The following is a 14,961-nucleotide window of genomic DNA, read 5'->3' as shown; positions in this document are numbered from 1 at the left end:
TCACATAGGTCATTGATTCACATAGATTCAATAAGGTGAACCTTTTGTTTTATTACTGTACAAGCCGTTAAGCCCGTTAAAACGGGCTACATTACATTTTGTTTTCAGTCCATTTTCTAACACAGCACCTTCTACACTTTTTCTCCCTCTCTCCCCCTTCCCCTCGTTCACTCCTCCCCTTTCCTCCACTCAGTCTTACTCACCCTCTGTCTCCCACTGCCTTCTTCCCCTCACTCTCACCTCCCTCCCCTTCCCTCAGTCACTCCCACCTCTCTCCCCTTCCCTCAGTCACTCCCCACCCTCTTTCAATCCCATCCCCTCCCCCTCAGCCCTCCTCCACTCCCTTTTCTCTGCTCCACAACTTCTTACCCTTCCACTTTCTCACATCCCTGTCTCTCACCTCTCCCTCATTCTCCCTCTCCCCTTCCACTTACTCACATCCCTGTCTCTCACCTCTCCCTCATTCTCCCTCTCCCCCTTCCACTTACATCCCTGACTCTCACCTCCCCCTCATTCTCCCTCTCCCCTCACTCTTCCCCACCTCCTACCTCCCTCCCACACACTCACCCACTCCTCCCTCCCTCTCACTCAGTCCCTCCCTCCCAGTCCCTCCCCCTCACTCAGTCCCTCCCTCCCAGTCCCTCCCCCTCACTCAATCCCTCCCTCCCTCCCTCTCACTCAGTCCCTCCCACTCAGTCCCTCCCTCTCACTCAGTCACTCCCTCCCACTCTCTCTCTCCGTCCCTCCCACTCCCTCCCTCCCACTCAGTCCGTCCCTCCCTCTCTCTCTCTCTCCTCCCTCCCTCGCTACTGGCCGCTGCCGCCCGCCACCGCCGCCCGCTGCCGCCATGTTTTTTTTTTCCTGACGCTGCCTAAGACCGACGTGCTCGCCCGCAAATGCGCAGTAGAGCTGCTCTCTACTGCGCATTTGCGGCACGTCGGTCAAGCGTCGTTTATCTAGTTAGATGAGGGCTGTTATTGTGACTTTTAACAACATGTGAAGGCATGACACCATCCTATTCCCAATGCAGCCTTCGGATAGTCAGTCCTGCATCCTTGACTAGCCTCCCTGAGCAGCTAACATAACCAACATGGCAGACCAAGGGCCAAGGTCCTCACCATCTGTACATGAGAGTTGACTGCTTATATAGGTGTAGCAGGGCCCAGCAAGGAAGTATGCAATCCTTATAAGATATGTTAGCTTGCTGTCAACTTGTAGCTTCATGCTATGCCTTTAAGCTGCTGAGCCACTTGTAATTTATTTCAATGACTGCTAGAGCAGTTGGCTCCATATTCTAGGCCCTCCTGGAGTTCCATCATACCTATAAGACTACCTCGCCAACATGTGAGGGCTAGGACAGGGTCTAAGGCATATCCCAGGCGGGCAAGAAGACAGAACCTATGGCAAGCTATGAACACTGTGTTGGGAGTCCTACACAAACACTATGGAGAGACATGACACTTTTGGACTGACAGTCTATATGAATACATTAGGCCATTCACATAACTTTGGTGTTTGGTTTATTTAGTGTCTAATTTGTCTACTACTGTCTATTACACACTAACCCAGACAGAGGACCTATAAGTAAAAGAAAGATAGAGAAGAGACCAGTTCCAACCATTCTGCTGAGCTCTCTTCCATGGAAGGGGAAGGAGTAGATGAGGACTAACAGGCAAAGTAGCATTGTATGAAGCTTTACCGAAGCTGGCTGCCAGTCCATGTGATCTCCACAGCTTCTGCAGGGGGATATGGGGGATCCTCAGGTAAATCTGGAAAGATGGCTACTGGGATACTGTACCATAGAGCCAGATAATGGAATATACAGCAAAGCAGCATGACCTCAGCAAATCTGGGTGGGGCATACATTAAAGTTCCCTCCATTTTGTCCAAACAGCGAAATCTACTTTTGAGAATTCCGAAGGTGCATTCTATGACACAACGGGTAGAACATAAGGTCTCGTGTCTATTCTCTGCTGGTGTGTTGGGTGTGAGAAGCCAGGTCCTTCAACCATAGCCTGAATCTCCTGTGGCATAGAGAGAACTGCCCCACCATGACTTTGTGATATCACTCCTACCCCAGAGCATGCTATTGCACACTAGAAGCTAAGCTGTAGCTTGATGCAAGCCTTAAAAGGCTAGTTCTGAACCCAAAGTCCATGCCGCCTTTTACTGTGACAATATATGTACACTATAGCAGTTGCTTATACTGTGTCAGACCTTCCTGAATGAAAATAGCACTGGGATTCCTACACAATGTGTCCATGTCACTCATAGCCATGCTATCGCTACCCGTTTCTTGTACTCCTCTAACATTAAAACTATACATCACAGCTGCCACACATGTCACTGCAGAAAGACATCAACCTCGTGGTAGGATTATGCACGTTGCTGGCTGTTCTGCAGTATGTTCTCCAGAGATATATATTTGTCTGACATGACACAGTGACTAGGATTGAGCCAAAATGCACAGCTCTCAGCTTCAAATGAACCCGTGTACCCATATGATTGTCAAGACAAACTGTGGCTGACATCCTGGCTGAAAGAGCACTAACAGGGCACACATGAGCTGGAAGTCCCTGTACTGTACTCACAAAAATAATGTGGTTGACAAGTGACATTTCAACAATTCGAAGAGGGAGGATTTGAATGCCACTTGCTTAAAGGTAACAAGTCTGAAGTGCTCAGTCACACACTGACCTTAGTGGAAATTGCATTGGATGGGCACGCAACATTAGCAGGCTTCTACGGCATGAAGAAAGAAAGCTGGGCCCTGAAACTATGACTTGTAGATCTAACGGTGCAAGCCACTTGTCATGTAACTGATGCAGTCATATTCCCGACAGTCTGCAAGTCAGTGGTGTTTGCTGTAAACACAGCTGTAGAGGGACTATAGAAAGAAGCAGTCTCTTACCTATGAGGCCAGATTACCTAAGTGAAACGGAATCACACGCAGCTCCCGGCTGGCTGGCGACCATGTCGAGGATGCTCAGTCAAGTGTCACAGACCACTTCCATATTGATGGAGTGGAAGAGTTTTCTGTTGCAGTAGATCTCTTCCCTGACACAGGGTGGGATGAGTCAATATCGCCCAGAACATTAGGAAAGTTGACAATGGCACAAAACCTCTCTTCAAGTCTAGCAAGTTTGCCTTTCATGAGGCAATCTTATGTAATGATTAATGCAGCCACATATAGCTGTTATGACCTGCCTCAAGCAGAGGGAAAAAGACATTTGGGACATTCCCCCCGATGACCCTGACTGTTGTTTGGAAGAACCCAGATGCCATAAAATGCAGGGCACACGATAGTTTGGTGAGGCCTGGTATAGTGACTGGCTCCAGATCTTCTCCGAGTTCTTGATATAATTCCATGATAGCCTGAGAGCTCAGGTGATACCTCATAACCACATGTTCCTCTGGCATCCCCGTGGATGAAAAATGCGCTCCCTGTACTGCCTGCGTGCTCTCCTGCATGGCAACGCCTGCCGTGGGCCAGGGTACTCCACTGGCGGGGCTCCAGTGTGGGTACTTCTCGAGGAGACGTTGGAACCTCCCTTGCCTGTTCTAGTAGTTTTTGTTGTTGTTGAGAAGCCCAGAGCAGCCAGTATCCCACTACCAGTATAATTCCTCCTAACACTGTAGCTTTAGGAAGACAGGGGAGGTAACAAAAGCTGTTAATGGGCCAGCAGGGCTGTGTAGGTGTGTCAGAGAAGGCCTTTTTTATTTTATTTTTTTAATCAAGTGCGATAATAGCCACGATCCATGATAATGACTTTTTTCCCCTCTGCTGCTGCTGCAAAAAAAGAAAGTGTTGCTATTTCTCACATTAAACCCCGTGTTATTTTCCAGCAAACTGTAGTAGGAATCCCTCATTTGCATAATTTTCTAGCTTTTGCTTTCTAACAGTCGACACGTTCGACCCCATTTATCGCATCCTAATGCCCTAATGTGGCTTGATGAATGACCCTTTGGAGATTCGGGAAATACCTACAGTACCTGAATGTAATCTGCTTTGAAGTGTCAAAAAGCAGAATATAAATAAATGTATAGTCATTTTTTATTTTATATATTTATTTATATATATACATTTATATATATATATCTATACATAAGATTTAATATTTATTGATTTACGTTTTATTATTCTATTCGCCGTTTATTGTTTAATGTTATGCTGTACTCTTTAGTTCAATACTCTGTTTTATTGTTTAATGTATCGCCTTACTTGCGAAAGTTTTGTTCTATGTAAACCGACCTGATTCAATTATGTATATCGAGAAGGTCGGTATATAAAAACTCTAAATAAATAAATAAATACATACATACTGGCAGGTATCTTGTTCTGAAGCGCTTAATCTATTTTCTGAGGTAAAGCTAATCTCGTTTGCTAGAATCCTGCCCTTAGTGGATTATTAGATCCTCTAAACAGTTACTCATTCCTATTTTGAATGACTTTATTAACGTTATTGGTCGAAACTGTAGAACCAGATTTACTGGTTAAGGTGTAATTTTCAAAAGAATTTACATGCCTAAAACTGGGTTTTATACACGTAAATGCACCTTATGCATGTAAGTGAATTTTTGAAAATTGCTATAACACATGCCATTAAATTGTCAGTAGGTTTTACACGCATAAGTGCATTTTAAGAGGGTAACATTAAAACAAGCGCGCGTATGCCCACATACACAGACAGACAGGAGACAGCGTGCAATGGTAAATGGAACTTACTCTGAAGAGAGAACTGTGCTAAGTGGAATGCTAGAGGGATCAGCTTTTGGACCAGTTCTGTTCAATATCTTTGCGTGATATTGCGGAAGGGAAAGAAGGTAAAGTTTGTTTATTTGCGGATGATACTAAAGATCTGCGACAGAAAATGAAAAGTGATTTAAGAAAACTTGAAGAGTGGTCAAAGATCTGGCAGCTGGGATTCAATGTAAAGAAGTACAGAGCCAGGCATCTGGGGTGTTTTATTCCAAAAGAACTGTATTGGTTGGGGAGTGAAACACTGTTATGTATCTGGTGATCTGAAGACAGTGAAGCAATAGAACAGGGTGAAAGCCAAAGATAGAAAAATGCTGGGTGGCATAGAGAGAGGAATAAACAGCAGGAATTATGGAGGTGATGATGCCCTTGTACAGGTCCTTGGTGAGGCCTCACCTGGAGTACCGTGTTCAGTTCTGAAGACCATATCTCAAAAATGATAGAGACAGGATGGAGGTGGTCAAGAGAAGGGCAACAACAATGGTGTGGGGTCTGTACTGGAAGACTTAATGAGGAGAAGCTGAAGAATCTGAAAATGTACACCCTGGAAGCGAGGAGAGGCAGGGGAGATAGGATATAGATATAGTCAATCTTCTGGTTGGGTTGGTGTTTACTGTGTGATGAGATTTCATGAGAAACTTTCTATTTATTTATTTTTAATTTTATATACCGACATTCTTGTATAATATACAAATCATACCGGTTTACATTAAAACAGGAGATGCAGGAAAAAAGTTACCTTTGTCAAATACATTTAACATTAATAACAATGAAAATTGTTAACAATGAATGATAACTATGAAAAAAAGAGAAAGGTAAACAAAAGTGGAAGAAACATAGAAGTTAAAAAGAAAAAAAAAAACCAAAACAAAAATGAAAAAAGGTAGCACCAAGGGTTGCACGAAGGGGTGCATAAAGGGGAGTGCTTATGATTGTTTAAGAACATAAGAACATAATAAATTGCCATGCTGGGTCAGACCAAGGGCCCATCAAGCCCAGCATCCTGTTTCCAACAGAGGCCAAACCAGGCCACAAGAACCTGGCAATTACCCAAACACTAAGAAGATCCCATGCTACTGATGCAATTAATAGCAGTGGCTATTCCCTAAGTAAACTTGATTAATAGCAGGTAATGGACTTCTCCTCCAAGAACTTATCCAATCCTTTTTTGAACCCAGCTACACTAACTGCACTAACCACATCCTCTGGCAACAAATTCCAGAGCTTTATTGTGCGTTGAGTGAAAAAGAATTTTCTCCGATTAGTCTTAAATGTGCTACTTGCTAACTTCATGGAATGACCCCTAGTCCTTCTGTTATTCGAAAGTGAAAATAACCGAGTCACATCTACTCGTTCTAGACCTCTCATGATCTTAAACATCTCTATCATATGCCCCTCAGCCATCTCTTCTCCAAGCTGAACAGCCCTAACCTCTTTAGTCTTTCCTCATAGGGGAGCTGTTCCATCGCCTTTATCATTTGGTTGCCCTTCTCTGTACCTTCTCCATCACAATTATATCTTTTTTGAGATGCGGCGACCAGAATTGTACACAGTATTCAAGGTGCGGTCTCACCATGGAGTGATACAGAGGCATTATGACATTTTCCGTTTTATTCACCATTCCCTTTCTAATAATTCCCAACATTGTTTGCTTTTTTGACTGCCGCAGCACACTGCACCTGTTTGTCTGATTATATGATTGATGTTTTTATATTTTTATGTTATTTTATGTGCATAGAATTATTTTAACTGCATTGAATTAATGTATTTCAGGAAAGCAGTATAGTAAAATACTTTTAATGAAATAAAACATAAGTAAATAAGTCCTACATATATGGGACCACAAAGAACTGGTAGGATACTATGCAGGCATTTAGCATAGCTCTCTGAAACACTTTCCTGCCAAGAGTGCCCACACTGTCCATGGTCCTAGACTCATTCCCCAGAGGCACTGAGGTACGAGTTCTATGCCTCTTGGCCCTCTTGAGAGTTAATTCGACCATCACAGATTGGAGCAATAACTGCCTCTTTCTGAATTCAGGAGCCTTCTGGACAAGAGAGTGTCTGTTTTCCTGTTTATGGGATCTACAGAAAGGGAGTTTTCCCTCAATCTCATCTTCACCTCCTGAAGGATATTGAGTACTGGGACTGCCATGACCTCCTTAGGGGGCTCCTCAGACTAAAGGATGCCCAGCATTTTGGTCCTAGTCTCATCCTCTGTCTCCAGTATTCTCCTAACAAAACAAGTGAAGGAGAGGACTTCCTTCTTTCTGTCAATCTGTCAATTCCTCCTCTTCAGAGGCATTATCAGATCTATAGTCTGCAGGCAAGGCCTCAGAGAGGGCTGCACTTGCCTGCCTTGGCCTAGATCCCAAGGAAATCTGGTACCTCAGGCAAGTTTTCCTCCCCTTTTAAAAATTTGCATTGCCCCATGCGTTATGGTGCTTTTCGCATGCGTTAAGGCGTTTTTCACATGGAAAAATGCCTTAACGCATGCGAAAATGCCATAACATGAGTTGATAAAAGACCCTGTTAGTCTGAATTGATCTGACTTAATCAATTAAATTTATCAATCAAATTTAATTGTATACTTTCTCATATAAAATAAATATATATTCTTCTTTAGAGAATATCTCTCTGACCGAGTATGTATATATATATATATATATATATTTATAAATATATATGAGTGGTTCTGATTTCATAATAATTAACTGAGCTCAATAAGGGGTAGATTTTAAAATGCCTACACACCAGGCCTATTTTAAAAACGCCCGGTGACATGCATATGTTCTGGGGCTTCGAAAAAGGGGTGGGGGAGGGGTGGGGCAGTCATGGGGCGGAGCTAAAGGTCCCCAGCACAGCGGCCATTTGCCGCTGTGCCGGGAGATCGCGTGCTGGCAGGGTGCCCATGCGCGCAACCTGCACCTGCCCCAAGGCAGTTGCAAACGGTAAGTTAAATGAATGGGCGCGGGTTACCATAGGGCTGGGGCGGGAAGGATCGAGTAGGGGGAAGGGAAGTTCCCTCCCAGGCCGCTCCTAAATTGAAGCGGCCTGGGAGAAAACGGGTGAAGGCCGCGGGCGTTGGCGCGCACAAGATGCACTAGTGTGCACCGACCCCCGATTTTTTTTTAACATGCGCGCTCCTGTGTGCGCATGTTATAAAATTGGGCATCTATGTGCGCGCGCCGGATAACGCGTCAACATGGACGCCCGCACGCAATTTCTTAAAATCTACCCCTAAACGCATTAACTCTTAGGAGCTCTAATGTGCTAACTTATGTGACATGATGTTTCTAATGCTAGGAGAGTAACTTTTAATGGGTAACCCGTTAATGACGACTCTCCCCTTAGAAATATCTATCAGAACAAGGACTGAGACACTAAGAAATGTGGGTTGGGGGAGGGTGTTTCTGGGCACATCTGTAAGATTTAGAATTCAGGAGTTCTAGCAGACTGCGTGTTCTCTCTTATTCGCAATGAACGAAGGAAAATAAGAAAATAATGTACTGAAATTCTGATTGATTCCTGACATCTGTACAATGCCTTGCTGCCATGATTTCACTTACCAGTCTAGAACTGCTTGCAGCAACAGATACCCCCCCGTGGAGGGTGGACTCCTTCCGTGTCAGGAGATTATTGGCGGCAGCAGCTTGAGCCTGGTGTGACAGTGGAAACGATCTTGTCCTTGCAAGAGGTGCAGACCTCAAGCGGTGATCTGGTCCTTTTGTACCTTGCTGACCCTGTAGAAAAGATAATTAACCGTAAGAAATAGACAAAGATTGTGATTGAGGGGGTAATATGTCAGTGAAAGAGGGTGAGGGGAAATCTATTGAACAGAACCTCTCTGAGTTCCCTGAATACACTTAGATGTATCCCATGACCCCATGACTTTGTCTATCCAAAAAGTCTCCACTCTAAGTGGTGTGGTATCCACCGCACTCCCGTATGTACCCTTCTCCATTCACTTTAGCATTTCTGCTTTTTCCTCTTCTGCTCTCGGTCTTCCTTACTTCACTCATATACCTGAAAAAGTCTTCTCACCCTACTTTATCATCCTGAATGCTTTTTCCCAGTCTCTTTCACCTTTACCAGATATTTTTCCTTGCTTTCTTCTTTTTGAGATCACAGTACTTTTTTTTAATGCTGATCGTTTCACGGTTACATTTTCAGCTAACTCTTTGGAGAACAGTATCAATTCCCTTTTCCTCTTACTTTCCTAACATAAATATTTCTTGCCATTACTATAGATCAGTTCTGGGCCAATGGCCATTCCCCCACTACTGGCCATTGGGCCAGAACTGCCCAAAGGACTTTGTTTTTCTGGACAGCCATATATCTCCTTTCCCCAGGCAGATCTGGCCTGCAGAGAAAGATTTACATTATTCCAATCTGCAGCTGGAGAGGTTTCCAAGGCCCAGTGGACAAAGGTTCCCCTATGTCCTGCTCCTCGTAATCAGTCCCCCAGGCCAACAAGGTGTGATACGCCATAGAGTAACGGGAGCAAGAACTGAGTGATGACGATTTCAGGACTGTGTTACAGGCATTGATAATCCCCAAATTGAAGAATTATAATGCTCTACTCGTAGGCCTTCTGAATAATTCTTTGAGACCACTTCAACTGCTACAGAATGCTGAAGCCAGAGTCCTAACCAATGTTAAAAAATATGATCATATTATATCTAATTTGATGGAATTGCATTGGTTACCAATAAAATTTAGGATCGAGTACTAAGTTCTCTGTCTAATCCACAAATCACTAAATAATGAGAAAATAGAATGGCTGAATGCAACTCTGCGGATTCACACTCCACAGCACAATTTACGATCAGCAAACAAAGGTTTTTTAAGTATTTCTTCAGTCAGGTCTGCGCAATTGAGTAAAGTCAGGAAAAGAGCAGAATCCTGGGCAGGATCAAATCTTTAGAATTCTATTCCATTTGAATTAAAACTGCAGTCAAAATACCAAACTTTTAAAAAAGCTTTTAAAACCTGATTACTTAGAAGATCATTTGGAGAGGTCGTATCTTAGCAACAGAATATTCCAAGTACAAATTAATAATACTCTATCTGAAAAAATAACCCTAAAAACCGGAATTCCACAGGGATCGGCACTTTCAGCAACACTATTTAACATATATCTACTTCCACTATGCCATTTTCTCGCAGGGCTAGGAATCATACATTAAGTATACGCCGATGACATTCAATTAATCCTACCAACAGAGGACACCATTGAAAAAACAATAAGTTTAGCCATCATATATCTTGACATAGAAACATAGAAATGACGGCAGAAGAAGACCAAATGGTCCATCCAGTCTGCCCAGCAAGCTTTCACACTTTTTTTTTCCCATACTTTTCTGCTACTCTTGTCCCTTTAAATAACTTTTTTGGTTCTATTTCCCTTCCACCCCCACCATCGTAGATAAAACAACTACTGAACTAAATGGAGTTGGTAATTAACATTGATAAAACTGAATACCTATACCTAGAAAGAAAGAATATGAACAATAATAGAATAATAGAAGGACTAGGAGGCATTCCATGAAGTTAGCAAGTAGCACATTTAAGACTAATTGGAGAAAATTCTTTTTCACTCAATGCACAATAAAGCTCTGGAATTTGTTGCCAGAGGATTTGGTTAGTGCAGTTAGTGTAGCTGGGTTCAAAAAATGTTTGGATAAATTCTTGGAGGAGAAGTCCATTAATGGCTATTAATCAAGTTTACTTAGGGAATAGCCAATGCTATTAATTGCATCACTAGCATGGGATCTTCTTAGTGTTTGGATAATTGCCAGGTTCTTGTGGCCTGTTTTGGCCTCTGTTGGAAACAGGATGCTGGGCTTGATGGACCCTTGGTCTGACCCAGCATGGCAATTTCTTATGTTCTTATGTTCTAACATAACACAAACTCAAATAATACTCAATAGCAACCAAAAAATCAATTTAGCAGAGAAGGCACGCAACCTCGGCGTCAAAATAAGACAGAGCTAAACCTCAAACAGCACATAGCACTAAAGGTTAAAGAAGGCTATGCTAAACTTATGGTACTTAGAAAACTAAAACCACTACTGTCTCTGCCAAACTTTCGCACTGTGCTTCATTCACTAATATTTGCTAGCGCTGACTACTGCAACGCAGTGTGGCTTGGTATATCTTACACGACAATAAGACCACTGCAAATATTACAAAACTCAGCAGCTTGAATTCTCACTGGCAAAAGCAATAAAGACCACATCACAGATACACTAGCAGATCTACACTGGCTACCCATCGAACAAAGAGTTCAGTTCAAAGCACTTTGCATAATACACAAATTGATCTATGACGAAAAAAAGCTGAATGGCTGAACAGAGCACTTCGAGTACACGTACCTCACAGAAATTTAAGATCAGCAAACAAAGCTCTCTGAACCATTCCATCAGTAAAGACATCAAGGCTTACACAGGTCAGGGAACGCGCACTATCACTGGATGGTCCCATGTTATGGAACACTATGCCCCTCGAGCTAAGACTCCAGAGAAATGTTAAACTATTTAAAACAAACCTCAAAACCTAGCTTTTCAAACAGGCCTTTCACAAAGAGAACAGCGTAAATAAGTAAGGAAGAGCAGGAATAGAGCACCTAACACATAATCTCCAATTACATACCTGGAAATTATTTTTTATAACACAGATAATCGTAGTCAATAATCCGTAATGCCATGAATGAAGTCATTCATCATTGGAAATTCCATGTCATTAACCAAATAGCTTTTAATCTTTGTTACCAGATTCTATTGGAACCCCCTTTGTAAAATTTTGAGCTAATCTCCACTACACGTGCCGTATTGTAAACTGTTATGATGGTAAATAACTTAATGACGGTATAGAAAAACGTTTAAATAAAATAAATAAATAAAGGATGTCTTTTTTTTTTTTTTTTTTATTAGAGCAGTCATGCTAGAAGAAAGTGAGGTTTTTAAGTTAAGTGTTGTCTTTTATGAACGTTTATGGTAGACATGACTTGTGTTTATTTTATTTACATTTTTATATTTTGATTTATTTTAAATATTTTTTTAAACTTTTTATGTTTTTATATGCTCTTATTTATAGTGATACAATAAATGGCTATTATTGTTATCAGAATATCAGGATACAAAATAAAATAAATACAAAAAAGAAAGTGGGAGGAGAGGCCCACTTATAGGTTGCTACATCCGATGACAAGCAGGGAGAGAGTCAGTAACTAGGCATCAGAAGCTGTATAAGAAGAAATGCCCAGGCCCAAGCTAAATGGAACAGTGGGGGAGAAGCCGTGGTCTGACGCATCACAGTACGAGGAGGATGCTCGTGAAAGGGAGGGAATGAAAAAAATCAAAGGAAGAAAAACGTGTAAGGCTGGTGTTGTGACTGTCGCTTCCCGACGCCCTCTCTCCACCCTTCTTACCTCTTTGGCGCCTCCTGCTTCACCCGCGGGAAGTTTGGCTGCTGCGGCGTCCTTCTGCCGAAGTCCTCCGGCGTCCCCGGACCGGCCAGACGCTGCAACCCGCCATGTTTCCTGGCGGCCCCGACAGAAGTACCGGCGATGGCACGAACCTCAGGGGCGTTCCCCTGAGATGATGTCATCCGCTACGGATATATAAGGTCTTAGAATTTGCTAACAGATCGAGTTAGCAAGGGAAAGGTTACTCTACCTAAGCTACTCTGCCTCCTTGGACTTACCAGGGGTACCCGCTCCTTGGGGGCCTCGCTCTCTCCTTTGTTTTTCAGGTTACAGTCTGGAACCGGTACTCGCTCCTCGAGGGCCCTCATTCCCAGACTTGCTCCGTACTCTCTTCTGCCTGGAAGTGATCACTGCCAACTACATCAGTGAGTTACTATCGCTCTCTCAGAGCTTTCCCTGGAACCAGGTACTCGCTCCTCGAGGGCCTATTCATTCCAACTCCTGGGCTTCTATGAGACCATTGTGTGAGTGTTCTATCAAGGTTCCTTACCTGAACTCTGCATACCCTGCCTACTCACTATCTTCAGTTTCTCAACAGCTCAACCTCCAGGGTTCACTGTTCCAGTATCTGAGGGACTACAGCCCTGCCGGGCACTTCAGCTCACTACTGCCACCTCTGATGGTTCTCTTATATGGTTTAATAAAAGATCTAGTGTGTGTCTGTCTCCAAACTCTGAACCTGACCGGTGGTCCCTCTCGGGATCTTCCCCCGGGGGCGTGGTCATCTGCCACGGGTCCAGGGGTCCACCCATACTCCCTAACAGATTGCCAACTCCAGCATATCAGATGCTAACTCGCCAACAGATTCGCTAACAGATTGTGAACTCTATAACAGCTGGAGGATAAGAGAAAATAAAACGGAGACATTAGAGAAGAGGAAATGATATGGTGGTAGTGGGGGAGAACAGAGAAGATGAGAAACTGTTGTGGTAGTACTGGGGAATAGAGAAGAGGAGATGCTGTGGTGGAAGTGGGGGGAATAGAGAAGAGGAGCTAATGTTGTCTTAGTGGGGAAGGGGAATAGAGAGGAGGAGATACAGTGGCAGTAGTGGGGGAATAGAGAAGATACTGTAATGGGAGTGGGGAGGGATTAGAGAAGAGGAGACAATGTGGTGGTAGTGGGGAAATAGAGAAGATGAGATGATGTGGTCATAGTGGGGAGAACAGAGGAGATAATATGGTGGTAGTGGGGGGAATAGAGAAGAGGAGATGATGTGGTGGTAGTGGGGGGAACAGAGAAGAGGAGATGATGTGGTGGTAGTGGGGGGAATAGAGAAAGCAAATGTTGCTTACCTGTAACAGGTATTCTCACAGGACAGCAGGATGTTAGTCCTCACACATGGATGACATCACAGGATTGAGCCCAATCATGGAACACTTTTGTCAAAGTTTCCAGAACTTTGACTGGCCCCTACTGGGCATGCCCAGCATGGCACTAACCCTGCAGCCAGCATGGGTCCCCCTTCAGTCTTATTTAAAAGCTACAGGCAGTGCCGAAAAATAAAATAATAAAATGTTACGAACCCAACACCGTGGGGCGGCGGGCGGGTTTCGTGAGGACTAACAACCTGCTGTCCTGTGAGAAAACTTGTTACAGGTAAGCAACATTTGCTTTCTCACAGGACAAGCAGGATGGTAGTCCTCACATATGGGTGAGTACCGAGCTGAGGATGTCCGAACATGCACCAAATGTACCCAAAGGCGTGCAAGAGGCACAACTGGGGTGGAATTTGGTAGAGGGCATCCTGAACCCCACCGGGCAGGTGGAAGGGCGTAGGTACGTCACGTTGGAAATAGGTTACGCAGGACAGATTGGCCGAAGATGGAATCTTGTCTTCCGGCTTTGTCCAAGCAATAGTGGGCTGCAAAGGTGTGGAGAGAACGCCAGGTGGCAGCCCTGCAAATGACAGGAAGCGGCACCGAGCGTAGGTGTGCTACTGAAGTCACCATGGCCCTCTCAGAGTGCTTTAACACGGTCTTGAAATGGAATGCCCGCTTGCTGGTAGCAAAAGGATATGCAGTCCACCAACCAGGAGGAGGGAGTCTGCTTACCCACAGGCTGCCCTAATTTGTTAGGGTGGAAAGAGAGAAACAATTGAGTGCTTTCCCTGTGGCAGCTGTACGGTCTAGGTAGAATGCTAGAGCTCGTTTGCAGTCAAGGGTATGCAGAGCCTGCTCTCCTGGATTGGAAACGGGCCTGGAAAAAAAGGTAGGTAGTATTATGGATTGATTGAGGTGAAAATACGAAACTACCTTAAGTAAGAATTAGGGTGAATGCAGAGTACTGCCCGGTCCTGCAGAAGTTTAGTGTAAGGCGGATAGGTAACTAGGGCCTGTAATTCACTAATTCTGCAAGCTGAAGTGATTGCCAAAAGGAAAATCACTTTCCATGTGAGATATCCAAGTTCACAAACGTGAAGAGGCCCGAATGGTGGTTTCATGAACTGACCCAAAACTAGGTTAAGGTCCCTAGAAGGAGCTGGAGGATGCAGTGGAGGCTTGAGGTGAAGCAAGCCTTTCAGAAAACGTGTTACGAGGGGTTGTACTGACATAGGAACATCCCTGATACCTTTATGGAAGGCGGCTACCGCAATGACATGCATTCTGATGGAAGAAGTCTTTAGACCTCACCCTGATAAATGCCAAAGGTAGTCCAAAAACTTCGTGATTGGACAGGAAAAAGGGTCAAGGGACTGAGAAGAGCACCGTGACG

General features: G+C 43.9%; 1 protein-coding gene across 4 annotated transcripts in view; it reads right to left on the bottom strand.

The window, feature by feature from the left end:
- MAPK15 (mitogen-activated protein kinase 15) overlaps positions 1 to 14,961 on the bottom strand; it is a 362,466-nt gene that overhangs the window by 23,071 nt on the left and 324,434 nt on the right. For all 4 annotated transcript variants that reach the window (XM_029592333.1, XM_029592334.1, XM_029592335.1 and 1 more), the window contains one exon: positions 8,329 to 8,502. In XM_029592333.1, coding sequence (XP_029448193.1) covers positions 8,329 to 8,502 — 174 coding nt within the window. The remainder of the gene's footprint in view (positions 1 to 8,328; positions 8,503 to 14,961) is intronic.

This window comes from Rhinatrema bivittatum, chromosome 2 (assembly GCF_901001135.1).
Source record: "Rhinatrema bivittatum chromosome 2, aRhiBiv1.1, whole genome shotgun sequence".
Lineage (NCBI taxonomy): Eukaryota > Metazoa > Chordata > Amphibia > Gymnophiona > Rhinatrematidae > Rhinatrema > Rhinatrema bivittatum.
This window is presented reverse-complemented; position numbering and strand designations above follow the sequence as displayed.